We start from the raw sequence: 25,263 nt of genomic DNA, 5'->3' as shown, positions 1-25,263 counted from the left end.
CATGCATTAACTCCTGTATTCTTATAATACAATAAAGTAGAGATAACATAACATTTATTTTAACTGTGAGAAAACTAAGAACATCCAAGGTCTTACAAAAGCTAATAAATACATAGTCTCATTTCAAATTTCACCTTCTAAACCTAGACTGTACTGTCCACTTCAAATTTAAATTTCACAGAAATCTCTCTGCCCCCCCCCCCAAACTTGTGAACAACACATTAGAGGCTCAGGGACCATTCCAGTGTCTGTGTGGTTAAGAAAACACAGAACACACCCTCTGCCAAGCACTAGGTGGGGGGAGGGGTTATACACCGTTTCTACAACATACAGGGACTTGAACTGAATCTAGCAAAGTCCTCGGTGACACCTTCCTAGACCTGGTCAAGTGATTCAGATTCCAGTCATAAAACAGTTCACATTTGTTATAGCACACACAGATTACCACTTCCTTGGAATTATTAAAGATTCTAAATTTGTTTCCAAGCATCACTCCCTTTCTTAAACCATAACATATGTGGTTTGCCTAACATCAACACATTTACATGTTAGTGGCGATTCCTTAACACAAGGAAGGAAGGATGGATGGAAACAGTGAGTGGATAATTGGCTTGCCAATATTATCACAAAACTAATTCACATTTAGTCTTTTGATTGAAACTTTCGAAAATATAATTATATAGCAATACTGCAGTTAATAATAACTCAGAATTCAGAAAAACAGCAGATCTCATAGACAACAAACTGACATCAAAGCGGTACACACCACAATGCACTCACATTTTCTCATCCTCTGAATGCAAATGAGCACGACTTCACTGAGGCTCTTTTCATTTGCAAAACCATGAAGCACACATGAACAGCACTTTAATGGGCCGGCTGAGCGCTACTCACAGAGAGGAGACAGCTTCCAGAGTTCAGGAGGGCAGGACTAAGAGACAACAGAAGAAGGTGCAGCACACACAAGGACCTGAACAGATGTTGGTGTACTGTGCTTCGACAGAACAGCTGGAGCACTGTGGTGTCTGAGGCAGACACCATGGCACTGACTGTGCTACGCATCTCAAAGGCAACTGTTCCGATGCCATAGGAACCGAGACAGGTGAAGTATGACACAGCTCTGGCACGCTGATGTGTCTGTGTGCCATGCAAAGAAAGCTACTAAAAGGACCTCATTTAATACCAAGATACAAGAAGCTACAGCTCCCCATGTCTTCCTTTAAGATGTTTCTTCTTCTGTTTTTTTCAAGACAGGATTTCTCTGTGTAGCTTTGGAGCCTGTCCTGGCACTAGCCCTGTAGACCAGGCTGGCCTTGAACTCACGGAGATCCGCCTGCCTCTGCCTCCCAAGTGCTAAGATTAGAGGCGTGCGCCTTAAAGATCCTGCTATTCAAGTCTTTTTAGCAGGGGTAGAGGGCATACCTTACAAAAAGAAGTCAATCAAGTGCCTTTCCACTTTAATGTCTAAGGATATTACTTTTTAAAATAAGCTTTTCTTAATGGACATTGTTCAAAGACTCTGAGTGGACATGATGATCTTTCTTCGTCCTCCCCACTGTCTCTATTAGTATTTCTCACATTGCGAAAGGAGGAAGAGTCCCGCTGAGCAGTGTGATGAGACTGTGACACTGGAGAGGCATTTGGGACAGTTTCTGAATACACTGGGTATTAATGATAAACCTTATCACTGCTGAGGGAAGGCTATCAAGTGCACAGTGAAGACTTAGATATTTTCAGATTCCCTTTTTCAAAAGACAATTCCGTATGACCAGCCTTTTGCATGCAGGCAGATGTGCAGTCAGCAGACTTTTAGAAGAATTCTCATAAAAACTATTTAGGTTTTTGGAGACTAGAAGGATACGTTCTCTAAAACTCAGAGTAGCATAGTTGGATAAGAAAAGTTTTTAAGAATTCAACACCCACTTACCCTGCATTAATCTCTGCATTAATCGCAATACTCAATAGGCTTGCTGCTTACCTCGGGAGCAAACATGGTCTCATAGGTAGGATTATACTGAACTTCTTTGACAGCAGGGTCAAGGTGAACTCCAGTCTCCAAATCTTCCTAAAAGAAAGCCAAATGAATGTTACAAACTTGCTAAGTGAGTATATATTTTGTATATTACAGCGAAATCACGTCAGCATTGTGAACACCTAAATACTGACTTTATGACTATTACTTTAGATTCACAGCATTAATAATCATAACAAAGAGCAATGAAACATATATGTAATATACACAATTTTAGACATAAAATACATAATTTTTCAACATACTAACTTTATTAACTAAATAAGTTAATACTACCCAAACACTTAAACTAAGAAGATCTAGCTTTCCTGTGCCATCACCTTGTGTCAGCGCCAACACCCAGAGGCACTCTCTACTTCAGAACTCACTGGCCTCTGCAGCCTGGGAATCAGGTAGACCATCTTCCTACTACTTCCTATCCTCCGTTTCCAGTCCCTAGTCTCATCTCCAGCCTTATAGGAGACTGCCTGCAAGGTAGCCTGTCCGTCCTCTCTGCCTCTACTTCCTGGGGACTATGTTAAATGTGGCAGATCCAGTTTTCCTCACAGTGGACCCTCTCAGTCCCCATTTCTAGCCCAGGCTCATTCCTTCGGGTTAGTCCCCAATATCTAGAAACACCTTCTACCCAGGACTCCCAGAGGCCATCAGAAAGGGTCTCAGAAGCACCCCTACCAATCAACCCGCAGCTGCCATACTCTCCTCGAATCCAGAAAAGAAGAAATGGAACACCCACCTAGACTCCACTGAGAAGTCAGGTGTAATTCTAATAGCTCTGCCTTTACATTACATGGTCTTTTCCCCTTGCAGGTATTAACATTCTTTTTTTGTTCTGGACATCTGGAGTTTTATTATGTGCAGATATTAACACCTAGAATCACAATTATTCCAAACCCAGTTGCGTAGGCATCAGAGTAAACACACACACACACACACACACACACACACACACAAACCAGCCAGTACAACGTCTCCGCCAGAACCCAGCAACCCTATAGCAGCAGCCCTAAGAAACTCAACAGAGCTGAAGCACAAGACAAGGACCTCAGAATAGCTTTTATGAATATGTTAGAGGTCCTGAAAGACAATATGAAGAAATCGATTATTAAAATACATGAAAATACAACAAACATTGAATGAAATGAAGAAAGCACTACAAGACATGAAAGTAGAAACAGAATCACTAAAGAAAACTCAAACTGAGGTAAAACAGAAATGAAAAATTTAGGAACTCAAACAAAAACCTCAGAGGTAGGCTTCACCAACAGCGTACAAGAGATGGAAGAGAGAATCTGAGATACTGAAGACAAGATAAAATAAATGGATACCTCAGTCAAAGAAAATGTTAAAGCAAAAAAAAAAAAAAATCCAGGAAATCTGGGACACTAATGAAAAGACCAATTCTATAAATAACAAACAGGAATCAAGGAAGAAGAAACCCAGGTCAAAGGCACAGATAATATTTTCAGCAAAACCAGAGAAGAAAATTTCCTCAACATACAGAAGAAGGTACCTATCAAGGTAAACAAACCTATCAAGGTAGAACACAAAAAAGACCGAGCCAGAAAAAGATCCTAATTATACACAATAATCAAAACATTAAGCATATTCTTTTTAGGAGGCCATAATTTCCCTTATACCTAAACCACATAAAGACCCAACAAAGTGAATTACAAACTAATTTCCCTTATGAACAGAGATGCAAAAATTCTCAACAAAATACTTCCAAACCAAATACAATACATAAAAAGATCATCTACCATGATAAAGTAGACTTCATACCAGAGATGTAGGGATGATTCAACATACACAAGCTGATAAATGTAATCCACAACATAAACAAACAGAAAGATAAAAATCTCATGATCATCTCATTAAATGCAGAAAAGGCCTTCGGTAAATTTCAACATCCCTTCATGATAAAAGTCCTGGAGAGACTAGGGATACAAGGGACATACTTCAATATAATAAAAAGCAATTTCTATAAAGCCAGAAGCCAGCATCAACCTAAATGGAGAGAAACTCAAAGCAATTCCACTAAAATCAGGAGCAAGAAAAGGCTGTCCACTCTCTCCATTCTACTCAATATAGTACTTGAAGTTCTAGCTAGAGAGCAATAAGGCAACCGAAGGAGATTATGGGGACAAAACCGGAAGGGAAGAAGTCAAAGTATCTTTGTTGGCAGATAATATGATTGTATACATAACTCTATCAGGAAACTTCTACAGCTGATAAACACTTTCAGCAAAGTAGCAGGGTACAAAACTAGTGCAAAAACCAGTTGGCCTTTCTACATACCAATGACAAATGGACTGAGAACGAGATCAGGGAAACAGTAGCTTTCACAAAAGCCTCAATAAAAACAGCTTGGGGTAACTCCAACTAAACTAATGAGAGACTAGTGTGATAGAAACTTTAAGACGTTAAATCAAGAAATTGAAGATGTCAGAAAATGGAAAGATCTCCCATGCTCATGGGGGTAGCATTAACATAGTAAGAATAGCGGTTAGCATTACCAAAAGCAATCACTCTACAGATTCAATGAATCCCCATCAAAGACCAACCCAGTTCTTCACAGAAATTGAAAGGCCAATTTTCAGCTTCACATGGAAGCACAAAACACCCAGGACAGCAGAATGGCTGCAGGGGTTACCATCCCTGATTTCAAATTGTCCTGACAACTACAGTAATAACAATGGTATCAACATAAACAATAAAATGAAGACACAGACATGTATCCACACATGCAGGGACACACCTGATTTTTGATAAAGAAGTCAGAAATACACACGGGGGGGGGGCGGCAGGGGAACAGCATCTTCAACAATTGGTGCTGGTCAGACTGTACTGAGGCATGTACAAGAATGCAGATAGATCCACACTTATCATCATGCACAAAACTCATTTCCAAAGGCATCAAAGACCTCAATGAAAGGCCAGATACACTGAATATGATAGAAGAGAAAATGGGAATAGTCTTGAACTCATTGGTACAGGAAAAAAACTTTCTGAAAAGAATACCAGTAGCCCAGGCACTAAGAACAATTAATCAATGGGACTTCATAAAACTGAAAAGCTTCTTCTGTATGGCAAAGGGTACCATCATTAGGAGAGAGCAACAGCTTACAAAATGGGAAAAGAGTCTTACCGACTACATATCCACTAGAGGGTTAATAGTTAAACTATATAAAGAACTCAAAAAATTGAACATTAAGAAAACAACTCAATTAAAAATAAACAATGGGGTACAGACTTAAACAGAGTATTCTTAAAACACAAGACCTAAATGGCTAAGAATCATTGAAGAAATGTTAAGCATTTTGGTCATCAGGAAAATGCAAATCAAAATTACTCTGAGATTTCATCTTAGACCAGTCAGAATGGCCATTATCAATAAAGCAAATGACAGCCCTTGCTGGCGAGGATGTGAAGGGGAACACTCATTCATTGCTGGTGGGAGTGCAAACCTGTACGGACACTATAGAAATTGGTATGGCGGTTCCTCAGGAAGCTGGGCATCTTAGCTACCTCCAGATGCAGCTACCCTTCTCTTGGATAAATACTCAAAAGACCCAACATCCTATTACAGAGCCCCTTGCTCAACCAGGCTCATTGCTGCTCTATTCATCATTGCCAGAAACTGGACACAGATAGATGACTGACAATACAGTACATTTGTACAATGGAATATTACTCAACTGTTAAAAAAATCAAGAAATTCATAGGAAAATGCATGTAGCTAGAAAAAATTTAGACATCTCAAGCCACCAAAAGAAACCTCCAGTGCCAGGAATGGGCTAAATCTAATCAAGTTATTGGTGAAAGGAGCTTCATGAAATCCCCCCAAAACCTCAGGCTATTGCCAAGACTACTGGTTGCTCTCCACAAACTGGTGTAAGGCCCTATTGATGAAGACAACACCTATATAACTCACTGTAGCACAAATTCTAACTAGTTTTAATAATTAAAAACTCGGGGGTGAAAGCTCAGAGAGAGATTAGAGAAGCAGAGCAGCCAGCCATTAGAGAGGTCTTACTTCTACCAAGGCGCAGACCAAAGAGGCGATTCTGTCCTCAGACTGCTTCAGATTAACTGACTGCTCTGAGCGCCTATCTCCTCCTGCCTTATATTCCTCTCTCTGCCCAGCCATATCACTCCTGTCTCCACCTCCCAAGTGCTGGGATTAAAGGTGTGGGATTCCCAGTGCTGGGATCACCTTTGTGTGAACTCTGTTTCTCTTTTAGACTGGATCAATTTTGTGTAGCCCAGGGTGGCCTTGAACTAACAGAGATCCTCTGCCTCTGTCTCCTGAGTGCTAGGATAAAAGGTGAGTGCCACTACTGCCAGGCCTCTACAGCTAACAGTGCCTCCGCACTTTGCACTTCAGGCAAGCTTTATTTGTTAGAGATCATAAACAAAATATCACCACAACTCACTGGACAGGGAGAAGCTGAGCTGGTGCTGACTTGGAGTCTTCACCCCTACTGGCTAGTGCTCATGGCATGGGAAGGAACTCCGCATGCTACCAGAGGAGGAAGGTACACACCAACCTAGCTACAAATCCTTCAATCTACAATAGTGAGTGACCTGTCTACAAGATACACTGTGTAAGTGTATCTTAAGACTCGCCCCCCCAATATTAAATCCTTCCTTTCATTCAAATGAAGGCTATAATAATTTTTTTAATAACTTTTTCCCACAAAGGTTATGGGAGTAACCAACCACTATCTCCTTGGTATTAAGGCCACTCTATGAGATGGGACGCATGCCTGGCAAAGCTTTGATAGCCAAAAACCTGAGCCTAGATAGGCCACGGTCATAGGGGAAACCCAAATACTGCTGTTCTGCTAAAGGAATGTATAGGCATTCTGCTATACTCATAGACCAGTGTCTTGCTCAGTCAACGGAGAAGCTTCCTCTTGCAGTAGATGGAACAAGAACAGAGACCCACGGCTGGACAATGTACAGATAGTGAGAAACCTTGGAACACTCAGTCCTAAATGTCTCCACCAAATCCCTCCCTTCAGGACTCAGAACGCTGAGGAAGAGGAGGTGGAAAGATAGGAAGAGCCAAAGGGAATGGAAAACATGAAGGAACAATGGCCTTTTAGACACATCAGGACAGATGCACTATAAACTCACAGAGCGTGGCAGCATGTGAAGGGCCTGCCAGGTCTAAGCCAGAGGAGGCCCCAGTGCTGAGAAGGGACATGAGAAGCCCCCATCCCTAACCCAGACGCTATCTCCAACTGATAACCACTCACAAAAAGTCGTTTTCTCCAATGAAGTCTCACTAGGCACACATGCCAATCTTAAGGGCAGGCCCATGCCCAGCAGTAGTTGGCCAACACAGTAACAACAAAAACCTTACAGGTCTTTTACTTGTATATTATAGTTTCTGGTCTTGTTTTTATGGGATTTCTGTGTGTGTGAATGTGTGTTTCTGGGTCTGTATGTTTCTTGTGCTTTTATTTATTTCATCCTATTGTGGTTTGTTTTTATATTATTTTATCTAATCTTATTATTATTTTAGATGTATAGTGAATCTTTCTCTGTTCCACCAGCCAGCTCCCAAATCACGACACAGAGATTTATTATTAATTCTGAAAGCTTGATCAATAGCCCAGGCTTGTCTCTAACTAGCTCCTATAACTTAAATTAACCCATTTCTTTTCTTCTGCGTGGTGCCACATGTCTCGTGGCTGCTACTTCTCCTCCTGCATGTCTTGCTTCCTCTGCATACTGTGGCAGCCCCTTCTTCTTCCCAGCACCCCTCTGCCCCCAGAAATTCTGCCTAGCTATTGGCCATTCAGCTTTTCAGTAAACCAATCAGAGTGACACATATTTACTGTATATAAAAAGATTAATTCACAACGTAGATGCCTGTTTGTTTTTTAATGAGAGAGAGAAAGAAAGGGTGTGGATTTGAGTGGGTGGAGAGGATCTGGGAAGAGTAACTATAATCCATATATTGTATGAAAAATATTTTCCAATAAAAATAGAAAAGAGAAAAAAATTCTAACTCTTCTTGATTGTCTAGTTCCACATTCAAAAGAGACAAGAGACATACCTGTGGAATTTAGCAACCCTATTAGATGTGTAAACAAAGGAAACAATGTGGCTGCGTCTGGATTTTCCTAATGTAAAATTTTATAATCCACGTCAATATTTCTACCTTCTTTAGTAATCACAGGTTAACGAGAATCACTAATAGTCTTTCTTTTTTAACTCCTCCACTTACAAACATATCAATTCTCACATTGCTACCTCTGCCTGGGCCCCCTCCCTTGAATTCTAGAGACTCGTATATCCAATCTTAGGTTTGGCATCTTTTCTCCTCGGGTGTCTTAACAGCCACCTCCTGTAAATCCTGGCCTCCTCTCAAAATGAGTCCGTCTAGGTCTCTCCTTCAGTTGTTCAGGAGTTACCCCAAACTCTCTACTGTGTTCCACCCTCCGTATATAAAAAGCCCATCAACAAACTTCCCTCCACACACATCCAGAGTCCAAACAGCACCTTTCACCCACTTACCTGGGTGCTTCAACAGCCTCCACATCCTGCCCTTGCCACTTACAGCCTCCATACAGAGGTCACACAGAGGAATTGCTGTTCCTCAAAATCGGGTCAGATTACGCTAGCCCATACTCAAGCAGCCTCCACTCTTAGAGAAAGTCCAGTAAAAGCTCACGAGGGAGGCTGTGGATGTAGCTCAGTGGTAGGGCCTTGCTAGCACATGTGAGGCTCTCGGTTTTCCTCAGAAAGTTCCTTCCCCGGACGCCCACAAGGTTGTTCTCTTTTTTTACATCCTTTCCCTTCCATTGCTTTGTCCCTCCCCATTACAGCTGCCATCACCTGGCATAAGCTTTCTTGCCGCCCGCAACTAAAACATAAGCTACAAGGTGACTCTGTACATACAAACGCACAGGCAACCTAGGACCACGCCAATAGCATCATTTTTGTTCGGCTGGCCTCTTGATGAGGGTAGGATACGTTCATTCCCAAGACACACAGACAACACAAAGTCACAGCATAAATTCTGCAAACAGTGGGATTTCCTGAAGCTAACAATTAGACTGTAGAAAAAACAACACTACCAGTTTCCATCTGAAACTCTTTAGTTTCACAGTCCAGTTCTTTACCTTACCATTCTCATGACTTGCAGTTGCCACCTCTCTATTTCCCCAGTCCAGACCCTACTCCTGGCCGAGAGATTTTCATTAAGTATAGATGTCAGCACACTGAATGCTCTGCTAAAGAGGTTTCCCCATGACCCATCTTGACTAACCAATCAGGCACCTAGAGCTACTCTTCCTCCCAGCGGACACTTCTCCAGCCGTCCCTCCTCACAGCCCTATGTATCTCACCTGGTCTAAGGCCACCTAATAAATGCATACCCCTCTTCTGCTGTATTTCATTTATGGGTGCCTTTAAAACACAGCAAGTACTTTGATGCTTCCGGTCACCTGCACTGTGACCACCTGGTATCAGAGGCGTTGCCTTGGTCATGTGCTAACAAGTCACATTCTTGTTTACTCCCACCCATCCCCCTCCTCCTGCCACAGGAAGGAAAATTGTCTTTTTCTGCCTGTAGTCTTATGGAATGTTTTATTTTTCACAGTATTTGTAATGCATTATTTATTGCAATTGGCTTTTAGCTACATTTTATATACTTACGGCCTTGTAAAAGTCCAGGGGAGGCAGCATATGTAAATAAATATTTGCTAAATTAAAATGATGAAAGAAAATGTAAATCCACAGAGAAATTATGTAGAATAAGGCTGAGTAACTGTCACTGGATCTGGCACCACCTCAGCCAGACAGAACACTGCTGAAGATGAGGGTTTACAAAGCAACACAGCCATGAGCTCACTCTTCTAGAGTTAAAAAAAAAAAAAGAAAAGAAAACCCCAAACAAGCAAACAACAATAAACCCCACAAGAGATGGGATGTCAGGTGGAATGAGTTCCTGAAGACATTTTTTTTTCCTTCCTTAAGAATAACCAAGTTGTTGGGCGGTGGTGGCGCACGCCTTTAATCCCAGCTCTTGGGAGGCAGAGGCAGGCGGATCTCTGTGAGTTCTGAGACCAGCCTGGTCTACAAGAGCTAGTTCCAGGACAGGAACCAAAAGCTACAGAGAAACCTCGTCTCAAAAAACCAAACAAAACAAAAAGAATAACCAAGTCAAAAACAGTCCCAGTGCCAGAGGGAAGGAAGTGACAAAGGGGCTAGGCAGGAGGGTGGAGGTAGCAGGACAACGAGGCAGCAGTAGGAGGGGGTGCAGCTCTCCTGGACGCCGGCCACAGGGAAGCGGTGATGGCAGGATTCGGAGTTCAGTCTAGCCTGTCTACATAGAAAAAAAAAAAAAAAAAAAAGAAGAGAAAAAAGAACAAGGGGATAATCAATGGTATGGCTATCCAAGAAGAGGTAAGAGGGAGGCAGAATCCAGGGTACGGCTGGAAGCATTAGTGTCTTTGTTATTTTGGGTAATAGGTAAGACCCCCAGGAGATGCTGGCAATCAAAAAACGATCTTCTTAATGTCTTTATGTAGTTAAGGTGGTAAGGCATGGGCGGCAGCCTCAGATTTACACTCAGCAGATCCTGACCGTGTGCCTGTTCCGCATCAGACACAGTCTAGGCCTAAGGAAACAGACAGAGTTGCCTGTCTATAGTTACAGAGTTTTACAAAGTTGCCTGACTTTATGTCTAGTGGGTAAGAAAGACAACAACCCATACAATAAACAAATACGCAGTTTGCTATAAGAAGACAAATACCATACAAATGGAATTTAACAACACTAAGGTGTTAATAATGGGGTAGACACAGTATTTTGATAATCTTTTGGGGTGGGAGGCAGAATGCAACCTCCAGTTTCACTTCTTAGGTGCTGCTCATCTTTCTGTTGTTTTGAGAAAGGGTCAAACAGACCCACTGGCCTGGAGCTTGCCCACAGGCCAGGCTGGCCCTAGAGAGCCCCAGGGCCCCCTGTCTGTCCTTCCCTAGCCCTGTGCTTGACAGTAAGTGGCTTCTTTTGTGGTGAGTTCTGGGGCCCTAACTCAGGTCCTGTGCTTGTAAAGCAAGCACTTTACTAACTGAGCTGTTTCCCCGGCTTATTTCTTATGATCTTCATATCAATCCTGTGAGCTAAGTCAATAGCAAGACTAAGTCTCTCCCTCCAACACATTACTAAAACTAACACGAATGGGGGTGGGGTGGGTTTACAGTAATCATAGGCGGACCAGGAAATGGTTCAGAAGGCAAAGGTGAGCTGAAGACCTAAGTGTGATCCTGAGTGAGGCCCTATGAGGTAGGAGGAGAGAACCGCGTCCCCAAGCTGTCCTCTAACTTCTCCACACGCACTTCCCCCAACGGACAGGCACAATAAACACCAATGTTAGTTAGAAAGAAAAAAGGGTAAAGTAGCCATTAAAAACAAATCAACCCCCAGCCAAAAAAGAAAGAAAGAGAAAAAGGAAGAAAGAAAGGTGATGGCTTACTAACTAGGTGTATTCGTCAGGGTTCTTAGCTGTAAGCAACAGAAATCTCAAACTAGAGAAACAGTACTGAATTCTTATGCGTTTCTAAAAGGTTTAGCAATTCAGCTTTGAGGAGCAGGCAGATGGAATCACAGTCCAAAGCCAATCATATTACAGGACCGATCCAGGGCGCACAACAATTTCCCGAGACTGAACATCACTACGAAACAGCTGTGCCGTCACGGGATGCTGGCTGGTGAACCGCTGGCCTGAGAAGCTAAGCGCTGGCCACTACTGTCGCTCAAAATCCTCACTCCTTGTTCTGTTGTGGATGAGCTTCCCCTTAGAAAGGTCGGGTGGACCTTGAGAGCTTGTCTGGAGGTTCTGGCAGGGAGCACGGCTACTCCTATAGCCTTGATCCAAGATGGAGGGGGATCTCTCCCAGTGTGCAGTGTGAGGGGGACAACTGCCTAGCCAGCCAGCTCAGCAGAGTCAACCCTGGCCATCAGTGAACCAACAAAGGACAGTCAGATTGCCCTTGCACGGAAAAAAAAAAAAGAAAAAATTTAAATAATTAGAAGGTAGGTAGGTGCCTGTGGCTCAAGCCGGAGTCAGAGTGTTGACTGAAAGGGAGCTGGGCGCTGGGGAGCTAGAGGTTCTCTTTTTGAAGGTGGGTGTGAGTGGGAATGTTCCTTACAAGACTCTTACAGGAGGAGCTGAAGGCTAGAACTAAAGACATAACCATTTAATACCTGTGCTGGCTGTTTTTATGCCAACTTGACACAAGCTAAAGTTGTCAGAGAGGAGGAGCCTCAGTTGATAAAACGCCTCTATAACATCTGTAGGCATTTTTTTAATTAGTGATTGACGTGGGAGGGCCCAGCCCCTTATGGGTCTGTCACCTCTGGGCTGGTGATCCTGGGTTCTATAAGAAAGCAGGTTGAAAAAGCCATGGGGAACAAGCCAGTAAGTAGCGTCCCTCCATGGCCTCTGCATCAGTTCCTGCCCCAGGTTCCTGCTCTGAATGAGTTCCTGCCCTCAGTGCTTTAGATGATGAACTGTTATATGGGCCTATGAGTGAAATAAACCCTCTCCTCCTAAAGTTGCTTTCTGTCATGGTGTTTCATCAGAGCTCTAGTAACCGCAGCAAAGACAATACTTTCCAATGCATACGTCTTTTCCCTGAGTAGACTAACACTGAGGCAATGTCAAACCCATTGCTGGAAAGGTAAGGGCATTGCTTAAATGGCACAAAACCAAAATTAAATACCATCCCCTCTTAATATTCAACCCCTAGAACAAACTATCTAAAAGAACAAGTGGCTTAGGCACACTCCCATCTCCTCGCTGGGCTTTAAATGGTATAGTTATTAAGACCACTTAATAGAAGATCCTAATCTTTAATTATTTTGAACACGGTATGGTGAGACAGTACCTTTTAAATATAAAGTGCAATTTTAAAAATTAACCTTTTATAATAACAACAATAAACATCACAAGTAAGATATAAGCTTTTATTATGGCTACATTTACATTACAGAATGAACTGAACAATCCTCCAGAGGAAAAAAGGTTTAAATTTAACTAGAAAAATGTGGACAGTCCCTCGGCCTTGTTTAAACCTCAGGAGGAGCCCAGAGCCAATTAGGCATGCAATTAGAATTACCATAGGATCACAAAGGATTTCCATCCAGTTTCAATTAGTCACAAAGATTTAAAGTCAGTAACTGAAGGGTGCACTATGGGTCAAATAAATTTAAACAGTTTATCACTGTTGATGTAAACATTTCGGGCTAAACAAGTTTCCACTGATAGGTTCTCTTTACATTCCTTCCAGTGTATATGTAAGAAGTCAGACATGAAAACACTATGTAAACGCATCAGAAATTTTAGTCATTATTATGGAGCTCTTATCAATTTATGACATATTTCTCTCTCAGAAATCAGAAATGACTAAATTTCCCAAAATTAAGAGTTTGGAAGGATGAGGTAAAGGAAAACAAATTTAGATATACAGATTTTCTGAGCTTGGCCCTTAACAGATGTAGAGGGAAGAGTAATTTAGTTGAAGTTCATGAATATAAGAAATTCTGCCCCAAAAGAAATGAAAGCCATGCTACAGAGGTAAGAGGCAGAATTTGCATTTTACTCAAGTTGTCTATGCTGAACAGGGAATCCACTTGGGAAAAGTCATAGTCATTGTCTGAAATGTCTGTTTTTAATTTTTTTTTACTATAAAGTAAATAAATAATTTTTTTTTTCTGAAACTTGCCTCTGCCAGCATAATAATTCTCGCAATACCATAAGGCTTATCACAATCTATGTTTTGTCTTTTGTCTATGAAGTTCAGGATGACCTTGAACCACGATTCTCCTATCTAGGTGTGGGAATTACAGGCGTGTGCCACCATACCTAACCTAGCATAGCACATGTATAAAGTGGTGATTTCTAATATGCAATCAGAACAATGATATATTGGTTTTTCGAGACAGGGTTTCTCTGTAGCTTTGGAGCCTGTCCTGGAACTAGTTCTGTAGACCAGGTTGGCCTTGAACGCCCAGAGATCCGCCTGAGTCTGCCTCCTGAGTGCTGGGATTAAAGCACCACCGCCGGCTTTAGAACAATGCTATAGTAAAAGTCTAACAGAAACAAACACTAAATCACTACTACATAACAGCGAACAAAAATAGATGGAGATGGAGTTCCAGAACCACAGGGGAATGTGGCTAAAGAAGGAAGTAGCAAAGAGAGCTGTGAACTTCCCAGAAACACTGAAGATTCACAATCTGAAGTAATCTATCTCCTGCTAAAGAAACTCAACAGAATTATAAGTGAAAAAAAAAAAAAGAAAGAAAAGAAATTCACATATCCATTCCACAAGAAACACAATGAAAGCATACTTTAAATAAAATGAAAGGGGGTGGTGGATATCTACATGCTGCCAAAAGAAAAGAAAATCATTCTGGAAAGCACTTTCAAGGAAAACTAGACTCTTAGAAAGACAGCTGGTCTGTTATAACAACTGAGTAGGTAAAATGTCTTAAGTGAGGTAAGAGAAATTCCCAGCTAAGTAAACTAAACCTAGTAAAACACCCCTCAAGAAAGCACTAACTAGACGTGGACTCCCGTGCCACCACCAGCCACTGTATTAGAAGACAGTCTAGCAGGGATCTTTGCAGATAGGATGCAAGGACCACTGCCATCCAGGCTGCCCTGTGGGGTACATGTGTGCACACACCATACAACAGCATCTTAACAAGGGGTGTGAGCAAAACTGAAGGTGTTGTGCTGCTTAGAAGGTGAGGGTGTCGCTCAGGTGATAAGAGTGCTTCCTTAGCACACACAAAGTCAAGGTGTGGGCAGAAGTCTACAACCTCAGCTCTGAGGATCAGAAGTTCAAGGTCGTCCGTGGCTTCACAACTAGACTGAGGTCGGCCTGGGATACTTGAGGTCCTGCCTACTAATAAACAAGCCCAAATATCTCCAAATACCTTACTGTAACTTTTTTCTTTGGCTCAAGGGCAAGTTCATAGTTACATGAAAATTTTATCTCTGTGCCTAGCTTTTAATGAGGACACACTAAAGTTAGGGACTGTTGTGTCATGTGACTTTGTTACTGAGCATTGTGGTGTGGTCTAGAACCGGGGCTGGCAAACTCCAGTCTATGGGCTAAATTTAGCCTACAGGTTATATTTTGTACTAACAAAGAAAGAATGGCATTCACAGTCTTGAAGTGTTGATTACAAAGACGTGAAGGAAAAAGAAAGGCCTGTCAGAGAACATGGTCAATAATGTAAAAGACTTAGAATTTGGCCCTTTATTGAAGTTTGTTAATCCCCAATTTATTACGCGACCGTTTTTTTTTAAACTTTAATTTCTTTGTGTGTGGTACATGTTTACACATTTGTGTGCAGGGGAACATGCCTGTGGAGACCAGAGGTTGGTGTCAAGTGTCTTCTTCAACCCTGCTTCACTTTATTTTTGGAGACAGGTTTTTCACTAAACCTGGAGCTTACTCGTTCAGCCAGAGTGGCGAGTTAGGGAGCCGGGGAATAAACTTGCTCTGATGTCACATGGGTTCTGTGATGTGCACCATCCTTCCCCTCCCTGGCCCAAAGAAGTGATACAGCAGGGCACACATTTATTTTTGGCCAAATACTCTCAGTCACCAGAAAAATCAGTTGAATGCAGATATGTGTATTTGCATGCTTCCCAGTTCTTCCCCTGATCGTCTGCTAATCATGTGCAGTTACATTTCCTACACATCATCTTTTCTTTCCCCTGCATATAAGCAAATGCTGGTAGACAGAGCTCATCTCTTACGACAGAACCCAGATAGCCGGGGATCTAGCCCAGCTCGGACTGAACCTCTGGCGCCTCTGAGGTTGATTCCACCTGGTTTTTACCGAACCAGTTCCTTAGAGACTGAACTAAGCAAGCTCTCAAGACAACTTAGTCCCTACCACTGCCTGCTCAACTCCGAATCCGATTCTCAATGTCCATACTTTGTCAAGACTTTTTTCTTTAGTTTTTACAGTCTCTTCCAAATTTCCCTTAATCCTGTGCCTAAAGCATTGGGGATACAACATTCTCTGGGCCCCAGAAACAAATTTAGAAATGTGTAAGTGATGCCAGTGGGATAAGGCAAAGGATATAGGACGATAAATCGATATACAGACTACAGATAGAAGACAGACAGGTGAAGGAACATGTACACTGAGGCTCGGGGACCACAGTTCCGGAGATGAGAGGCCAGGGAATCTGGGAAAGAGAATTAGACTTGTGGGGCTTCCTAGAGAACTCAGAACGGGAGGATGGCAGGCTTTGCAGGCTGTATAAAGAATTCAGTATTTACCTAAGAGACAACACGATGCTTTCGGACAGGGATGTGACACAGTGAAATCCGAATTTAGAATGAGCATTCTAACTGTACTGTGGTAGAAAGACGGGGGTATGGAGCTAGGAGACAAAAAGAAAGAAGCACACAGAAAGTTATTCTTGTTTTAGAAGAAATGAGAATCTGAACTAAATGGTGGCGTCGGCAGCAGAACGAGAAATCTGATAAATATCACTCAGTTACAGCGGGGAAAGCAATGGCTGAAAAGGTCAAGGATGATGCCTAGGAGAAACAGGGGTGCTGTGGAGGCTGTGGAAGGAAATCAGAGAGGATGAAACTGATCTGAAAAACAGAACAGAAGCCTAATGAAGCGGAAGTACCAGCTGAACAACTAACCAGGATGTGTGGATCATCGAACTGAGAATGCAAAAGTGAACTCTTAGCACACCACTCAAGAGGAGCCTGAGAACCATCTTGGATGAGGGTTTTTTTTTTTTTTTTTTTAATTTAGAGCTTAAGCTGGCAAAGAGTTTAGGATGGTTTACCAGGATGGCTGGCATTTAACCAGTGTGAATTTGGTACAGTTAAAATTGCTTCACATTCTTGAACACTGGTAGCTAAAACTACTTGACAGATGAGTAATAACTGGCTCCGAGTTTTTAAGGAATGTATCCAAGTCGCCATGTGGGTAGACATGAATAATGCTGGAATCTTGATTCGTTTCGTGCCTATGTCCTCTTCGTAATGGTCACCCATGAGCCGCAGGGAAAGAGCACATGTTGTGGTTAAAAAAATATATGAGAGAATATGTGGAGGGAAACGTGAAATAAGGGTAGTAGAGCAGAAGGGGCTGGCGGAAGATCGGGGAGCCCAAAGGCTGAGGAGAGCACAGTGCAAACCACAGGGAAAAATGCACTGAGAGAGAGAGGGATTATAACAGTGTTACTGATGCAGAGATCCAAGCCCTTTGACAGGGCTTGATAAATGGAAGGCCCAGGACATCATCCCCAGCAAGTAGTTAATTAAGAAGCTGAGGCTAGATGGGTGCACTGAGCTGGGTGGGGTGGTGGGGTGGTGTGTGCACTGAGCTGCGGGGGAGTGCGACAAAGATGGGGAGAAGGCACAGCACCCACAGTTGAGTTTTCTAAGGAACAGACCAGGGAGGCTGAAAAGCCCTCAGGAGAGCTCTGTTTTGCTCTAAAGATAGAATTCCCAGCATTTTTTCATGCCAGATGTCCTTATTAAAAAAAAAAAAAAAAATAACAACAGCAAAGTTTCATAAATGGTTTGTCAAAACTTGCAGAAGACTAAAGAGACAAACAAGACCTAGGGACATCTTATGAAGGAACTTTTGTACAGGTTCCCTCTCCCCACTTCGAGCATCCACATGGAGCTTACTACTGATTGACGGATGCTCTCACTGGGTTTAAGACACATCAACCTCAGACACACCAAGTCTCTGCCTTCCTAGGTTTGCAAGTCACCTAAGCTTGGAAACTCTTGCTGTAGCTTACTTGACTTCACTTTTTTTTTGAACTGACTCCCCCCCCCAAGACTTATCTGAGCATTCTACAAAAATCATATTTCTATATTATTCTTTAAAATGTTTTTTTCCTTCCCAGTGTTCAATCCAATCTGTAATGACTTTATTTGCTCACATTTAATTGGCTGCTTCACCCACTAGAATGATTCCTGTGTGCACTGTTTTCTTGGCGTTTGGGACTTTCAGGCTTGTTGTTTCTGGACAATAATACATACTCAGTCAAAAACTACATAGCTGGGTTTTTCCGTTTAGCTCTCCATTATGCTCATGCATGCTACTTCCTAAAATGTATGTCCTTTCCCCACTCACTGTTTTAGCATCGATAATCACAATAGCTAGCATGGATTGCCGTTATCTTAGATCATTAGGCTCGGTGCTATATAACCTTTACCCTATAACTTAATCTTTACAATAATCTCTCAATATAGTTAGGTTTTTAAACAGCTACCTCCCTTATACAAGAGAGGAAGCTGTGTAATTAATTTGCAAGTGGTGAAGCCAGGACTCGAGACTAGTTTCTCAAAACCAAAACAGTGCCTGATCACGGGCTCACTTCCAGTGATGGCACAAATTCTAGTTAGGAAGTCCTGACCCACTTTTAGCTATCTGAACTTACATCTGCTCTAACAAGGCTACGTCCTAACCTAAAATTCAAACTTCCCTCCCCTACCGGACCACTTTTAAGTGATGGAAACACAAGAGGTAGAGGGTAGAGGAGGAAGATGTGGGAAGACGTGTAAGCGCTGGTAACTTACTTCTCAGCGCCCACGTAAACCAGCACCTCATCGGAGACAGGCCATTTGGAAGCTGAAACCGATTCCTGCACCCAGCAGTGGCTAAAACACTTACCTTAACCGCCACCTCCGGAGCCGAGTCCACCGCCACTGTCAGAGAGGGCTTTGCGGAAGGTGATTTGGTCAAGTGCATGAGAGAGTCGGCGGCTGGCAGGGGACACCGACTGCCCTCACTGTCCGAGTCCGATTCGGACCCTGAACCCGAACCATACGAAGCAGCTAGAGCTGCAATCGCAGCGGACATGACTGCAACAGATCCTCTGTGCTGTGGTCAGGCCAGGGCGGAAGAAGCAGCGACTCCCAGGTCCTGACAGATAGCCAAGAAACACGTTGTTTACCTTCTTTAATAAAAAAATCATTTATAACCTCTTTGAAAAAACTTAATGATTATTACTATCACCGGGAAAGGACTTGAGGTTTGCAAACATTTATCTAGAGAAGCACAAGGAAATTACAACTACATATAACTTTCAGGACCTCGTTGATTAAAGACCCTGTTCAGAGATACCTTTGAAGCCTCGAAGTCCTCCACTCCCGGCGTGCAGCGGGGCGGGAAGCGCAATGCACCATGGGAAATGTAGTTTGAAGGGAGGAGGCGGAGTCGGGCAGAGGGGGGGGTCAGCCTTCGACCCCGCCCCACAAAGGATGGTTCATTCAATTGGATAGCATCTTCCCCCTTTTCCTAGCCCAGCATCGTTCTCTCCGGCCCCCTCCCCCAAAGTGCGGATTGGACAATACCACGGAGCCCGAGGACAGGGGGAAGCTCCGTCCTCTTGCCCACGGACGAGTAATTGCACGGAGAGTGAATCTCCCGCCACGCCGCCCTACGACCTGCGTGGCTCAAGCGGAAAGTGCAAATCTTAAGTCCAGAGACCTGGGACCCGCCGGGCTCAGCTCCGGGGAAAGGTTGTGGGGCGAGGCGGAGAGCGCCCCGCGGCTCCCCCTGCTGCAGGCGCGGATCTCCGCGCCCGGTTGTGGAGCGTCGCGCGGGGAGGGGGCGGCGCAGGGCAGCGGCGGCTCGCGGTGTTGTTCGCTCGCGCGTCGCGCGCACCGCGGCTCGGGCGACCAGTGGGCGCCCCCGGTGGCATTCCCGGCGGCCCGGCGTCTCAGCCAGAGCTTGGCGCGGCTTCCACCCCGCAGCCCGACGCTCCCGAGGGGCTCTCGGTGGAGTCCCAGCGCGGAGCGGGACCGGCGACCGCCGCCGAAGCATGAAGAAGGGGTAAGGCGCGAGCCCCCCACGGTTTCACGGTGAGCACGAGTCTGTCAGGATTTTGTCCCTTTTCTTCCCCGGGTCCTGGCAAGGGAACTGTTCTCCACCGGCCGGAGCCGAGAGGGGCGTGCGTGTGAGCCCGGGTCTGCAGCGGCGGTGGCGATGATGGGCGCGCCGCCCCCGCCCCCATCCCGGGCTCCCCCGCGCCCGCCGCCCAGCAGCCCGGGCTGCGCGTGGAGGACGAGGCGCGGGATCTCGGGTGCGGGGACCAGCCCGAGGGTGCTCCGGGTGCAGCGGCTGCGGCTCTCACCTGCGGCGCGGGGCTCGCGGCTCCCACCCTGCCGCTCCGCCCTCTAGCCTCGGCACCGGCCAAGGCTGCAGCCCACCGCGGAGCCCCGGCTCGCCCTGCGTGCCAGCCGGTCTGAAAAGCGAGCTCTGGCTGCCGGTCTTTGCGCCTCGGCTCCCTGTGCACGACCACGGCAAAGCGAGTGCAGGCATCCCTTTATTTTCCCGTTTGAAAAGGAAGGCAAAGCGGTTGCCGGCTCTTCTCACTGGGAATCGGGAGGTTCCTCGGACAGAGTTAGGGAGACGTTCCCTGGGCTCTGATGTCGGCAGGACTCGCCCATTGTGCCACCCAGATAATTATTCAACTATGCAGCATCCATTGCACCTTTCCCATTTTTCTTTTCCCCTAGCTACAGCGTGCCCCCTAGCTTCCGTACTCTGACACCTTCTCTTGCACTCGCGGATGATGAACTAGAATAATGGTGAAAAGAAAGCTCATCCGATCCGAACACTCTCGACCTTCTCTGTGACTGACTAACTGATTAATACCTAGCTGGGATAGGTACTTAAATACAATTCATTCTAACCTTGTCCTTTACTATATAAAACGTGCCTGTCTATTTACATATTTTTCTTGACGTTCACGTATTAGCGAAGTCTTGTTTCTGTTCAGTAATCGGTGTGATTAATTTAATTACTTGTTCACTGCGTTGATGTTTGTAAATTTAATTTGGTAAACTTTCATTTTTCTGATTGCTGATAGCGGCATAACACAATTACAAATGCAGTCCCGATTGGAACTCGCAGGAGCAGTTTATCCCTGGTGATCCAAGTTTCTGTTAAAAAGCATTTTTATTTATTCTGAATATTTTAAATAAAACACTTAATACAAAATTTTGTTTTGAATATTTGTAGAATATTTTATTAACTATAGCCTTCATTTGAATGAAAGGAAGGATTTAAAATCGGGGGGAGGTTCTTAACTCCCTGACTTACTTGTATTTTACTTTTCAGTTAGCTATTTTTACAGTATATTTTATTGCTAGTTATAAATTTTTTCCTTATTTTTTCCTAACTTTGATCATGGATAAATAGATCCAATTTTGCACACTTTACCTTAAGGATGAAATATGCTTTTGAAATGTAAGAAACAAACATTAGTTACCTTTTAAATACTATTATTTAAAAATAAATTAGTTGCCAGAAACGTCTCTTTTTCCTTTTTTCTTTCCCATCTTTATGTGCTTAAGCTCATTTTGTTAATTCTTTTGATAAAAATGGGGTTACACACATACATGCAGGAATTTGAAGATGCAGTGATTGTTTAATGGCACTTGCGATCAGCGGCATACATATATATGTTGATGGTGTAGAATCATTACTTGACTAGGAAAGACCTTGCAGTTTACAAAATGGACATCTTTGCCTTGCTTTCCTTACGTGTAGATGGGAGCAGTACTCAATCCCACAAGGTATTATGCATTAATTCAGAGACGATATTTTCATCATACTTTTAAACTCATTTTAAGTATTTTCATTGCTGAATCATGAAAATGCCTCAGTATGTTTTTCCATGGCACCTGAGAATGGCTGGTTTACATTTGATTTTGCTTTGGCAAGATGGCTTTAACTTGGAGGAATTTCTTATTTCTTCGTGGTCTTTAATTTTAGACTGCGCGCCTACATGTAATAATTACAGATGTACTGATAAAAGTGATTGGTAACAAGTAGAATATTGAATTAAATTCGCAGAGTCTAGGAAATGTTGACGATCTTTTGATTAGAAAATATTGGCTAACGATTCATAATGGTGATCACTTGTAAGATAACCTCCTGTAGGGCAGCTTTTTCACTAGGGTTCATAAATATCAGTATATCAAGAGACGATGCGTTACTATGGTATAATCTCTAGTTTTTGTTTAGTTTTAAGAATAATTTATCTTTTCCAAGGCTTGATCTTCATTTTAATAGTAGAGAATATATTTGATTTCCTTATTAAGTGATTGGCTCTTTCATTTTCACAGCAAAAACTACTGTGGAAAGACTGTATCCTTAAAGCCTTTACTCCAATCGAGACTTTTGGTTACTTTGTGGGAGGAAGTTATATAGATGAAAAGTCTCTACAATCTTACAATTCATTTTACAGTTCATTGTATAGCTGATTTTATTTTTTTGAAATGAATTTGATTGCATTTTTATCATGTTTTCTTAAATATAAAGAGCTGAAATTTAACTTTTTTCTGTTTTTTTTTTGGCTAAAGAAAAGCTCTGGTCTTTTTTGAGCTCTGGGGATAAGAACTACTCTGTGGCTTACCGTCACAAATCCAAAGGCGGTAGCTCTGCGTTTAACAAATAGCAGGGGATTCATCTGTGTTCAGCAAGCAGAAGGAGCAGCCACCCAATGCAGGATGCAGGATTTAGTGAATACTTTATTTAATAAAGCGGTGTTATCTCTAAAGAGAAAGATATGTTTGGAGGGTTTTGTAACGTCCGCTATAGTACCCGTACCACATGTTCCAGAGCTAGCACTAGATACCGGATGATGTGGATCTTGGCACCCTACTTGAGAAAATGCTAATGATCTTGCGGTGTGCTTCCTGAAAATGGACATTAACACGTTCGTTTCTGAAATTATCTTTCTTTATGACTTCAGTGTTCCAGTGAGGCTTAATTAAAAAGATGTACATAAATGAAGTCTTGTGCTTGCTTATGTAACAGATTTTAAAAATAAATGGCTTCAAGAGAGAACCTCATAAAACTAAGCAGTATATGTTTTTATTTATTCCATGCAGATTATAATTTTTCAATTTTCTCTCTTCTCCATTATTTTATTTTCTTTGTTCTCAGTGCTTGGGATAAAATCCAGGACCGCCTATGTGCCAGGCACTCTACTGCTGAGCTATATACTTCCTGTTCTTAATTTTGAATCTTGAATTCCTATGGGTTGGTAGTCTTAACTTTTCCTTGCATTATAAAGTCATACCATGTGGTAAGACTTTGTAGTAGTTCCCCTTCTCATTCCTGAGATAGAGTTTAAAGAATTAATCGAAACAGCTTATAAGAGGGGAAGATGTATTTTGCTTAGTTTGAAGGGATGCTGTCCATGCAGGTGGCGTGGTGGGGGCGGGGGCAGCATGGCGGCCAGACTGTGCAGCAGCTGACTGTAGGAACGAGAGGTGTAGAGGGAACCCCGTATCAAAGAGGGAGGGAAATGTTGGTCTCCACTTGGTTTTTCTGTTTTATTCAGCCAGGATCTGAGTGGCTGGAATGGAGTCACCATCATGAAGGGTGGGTCTCAGTTATCCATCTCTGGACCCTCCAGAGGTTTGTGTCCTGGGTGATTACAGATCCAGTCAAGTTCCCGGTGAGGATTAATCACCACTGGCTTAGAATGCCTTTCTCAGAAGCCGTGTGCTTAGTGATGAGACACAGCCCACTGATAGCCTATTCAGCGCCTAATATACTGCAGTTACATGATTATGTATGCCAGTAGTTACAGATTTCTAGGAAATTATAAAAATTATGCTAACAGCTACTATAAATACACGAAAATAAAGTATTTATAGTGATATTTGGCGATTCTTTGCCCTCGTTGCCCATGACAGCATTTTCAGGAGCTTGCCTTCTTTCGTCCATCGAACAGGAAGAGAAAGATATTTCGTAATTTTCGTGTTGCTGCACCTCCTATGGGGCAAGATGTTAGGGCACGTGGAGGGGTAGAGGGTCTTCTTGTGATTTTTACTTCTTGAGGGTCCCTGCTTAAGGTGCTTAAAAGAATCTGGGGAACCCCCCTTTCTCGTGAGACGTTTTCCCTTCCTAATATTTCTGCCTGTGCTCTCGTCAGGGGCTTCTTCCTTCTAGATCTATTTCTGAAAATAACATAGTTCTAAACTTTTCTTCATACGCCTCCTTTTAGAAACACGATGTTTAATTTAGTTCTTATGTTATTAATTTTGATAGTTTTAAAGTAAGCTCAGTATAATCACATGGCATGCCTTAATAGAGGTTTGGTAGGGTTGGAGGCAGACGATGCATTCTGTTGTTTGTCTGTCCGTCCCCACCACCCCTGCTTCATTCTTATGTTCCTAGTGCCTGTTTTCTGGTTTCAGCTCAGTGGAGTGAGTGGACGTGATTTCTGCAGACTGATCTGCTGCGAGTGGAAAGCGCTGGGTGTTGTGAGAAAAGGAATCACGGACTGTCTGTTTGTCACTTAAACGGGAGTATTTGCAGGTCTTTAATGAACTTATTGGAGATTAATGATATTCAAAGGTAACGTATAGCATTTTCTCTGAAGCGGGAAGGAAGTACGTTATGCTTGCTTTATATGCAAGTCACTTCATGGAGCCTCTTACATTTGCTTTCTCAGATTGGTGCTCGTGAGGATTTTGTGGAAGAGTGAAGTCAGCTGAATCCCAGGTTGTCTTGGGAACTGCCTTCTCCTCGTTCTTCCCAACTACGTCATTTGGACCTTTCGGCCTATCCTCTGCTCACTTGCAGTTGGTTAATCCGGTAGTTGCTGTTAGCCTTCTGCTAAACCAATTATTTCTTCTTTATGTAAAACAAGGGCCGAGGGAGTGCTAAGCCCAGGCGTGTTGCTTGGTAGGAGCTAGTCTAGAAGAGCCTGGTTCTACAAAGTGATGGGCCTCGGGTCTGGTGGTTTAAACCCACGGCAGGTTTAAGGCAGTCTGATGGCTGGATCCGACCTGACTGTTGAAGGAGGCCGTTGGAATACCAGTCACAATCTGTTGAGTTTGTTTTTTCTCCTCGGTCCCTGATGCCCAAAGGGAGAGCAAATTTGTTTTCTCCCCAATTGTCCAGGCTATAAGATACAAACTCTTGAGACACCTAATGACTGTTTTCTTGCCATGTAGACCAGGTAAACAAATGGCTGCTCAGGACCCAGGTCTTACAGGGGCAGCTAGTTTCCTGTAGGACAGTGTATTTGTCCTTGGTCCTGAGATTAAATTCACCAAAGATGCTGTTTTTGTTCCGTGCCTTTGTTATAGGTCTTTATTTTTGCATGAATTGGTTGGACTTGTACTTTAGATAGTTGCCAGCTACCCAAGTGTTTTGTCTTAGATAAGGTAGTT

The 25,263-nt window shown here is 43.2% G+C and overlaps 2 protein-coding genes across 3 annotated transcripts in view; one reads left to right on the top strand and one right to left on the bottom strand.

Annotated features, from left to right (window-relative positions):
* Positions 1–19,202, bottom strand: part of Cdc40 (cell division cycle 40) — a 47,404-nt gene extending 28,202 nt beyond the window's left edge. Inside the window, exons 1-3 of the mRNA XM_050120531.1 lie at positions 19,187–19,202; positions 18,734–18,985; positions 1,979–2,065 (exon numbers count right to left, since the gene is read on the bottom strand). Of these exons, the coding sequence (XP_049976488.1) occupies positions 1,979–2,065; positions 18,734–18,922 (276 nt within the window). The 5' untranslated portion in view covers positions 18,923–18,985; positions 19,187–19,202. The remainder of the gene's footprint in view (positions 1–1,978; positions 2,066–18,733; positions 18,986–19,186) is intronic.
* Positions 19,203–19,679: 477 nt separating this feature from the next.
* Wasf1 (WASP family member 1) overlaps positions 19,680–25,263 on the top strand; it is a 46,402-nt gene continuing 40,818 nt past the window's right edge. Inside the window, exon 1 of one of the 2 annotated variants that reach the window (XM_050120566.1) lies at positions 19,680–19,926. The gene's annotated coding sequence lies outside the window, so the exon portion shown is untranslated. The remainder of the gene's footprint in view (positions 19,927–25,263) is intronic. The other variant, XM_050120565.1, reaches the window with a different exon arrangement.

Source organism: Alexandromys fortis, unplaced genomic scaffold, assembly GCF_014885135.2.
Source record: "Alexandromys fortis isolate MF-2015 unplaced genomic scaffold, M_Fortis_MF-2015_v1.1 scaffold_175, whole genome shotgun sequence".
NCBI classification, from domain to species: Eukaryota; Metazoa; Chordata; class Mammalia; order Rodentia; family Cricetidae; genus Alexandromys; species Alexandromys fortis.
Note: the sequence above shows the minus strand (reverse complement) of the source record. Positions and strands in the feature narration are given on the sequence as shown.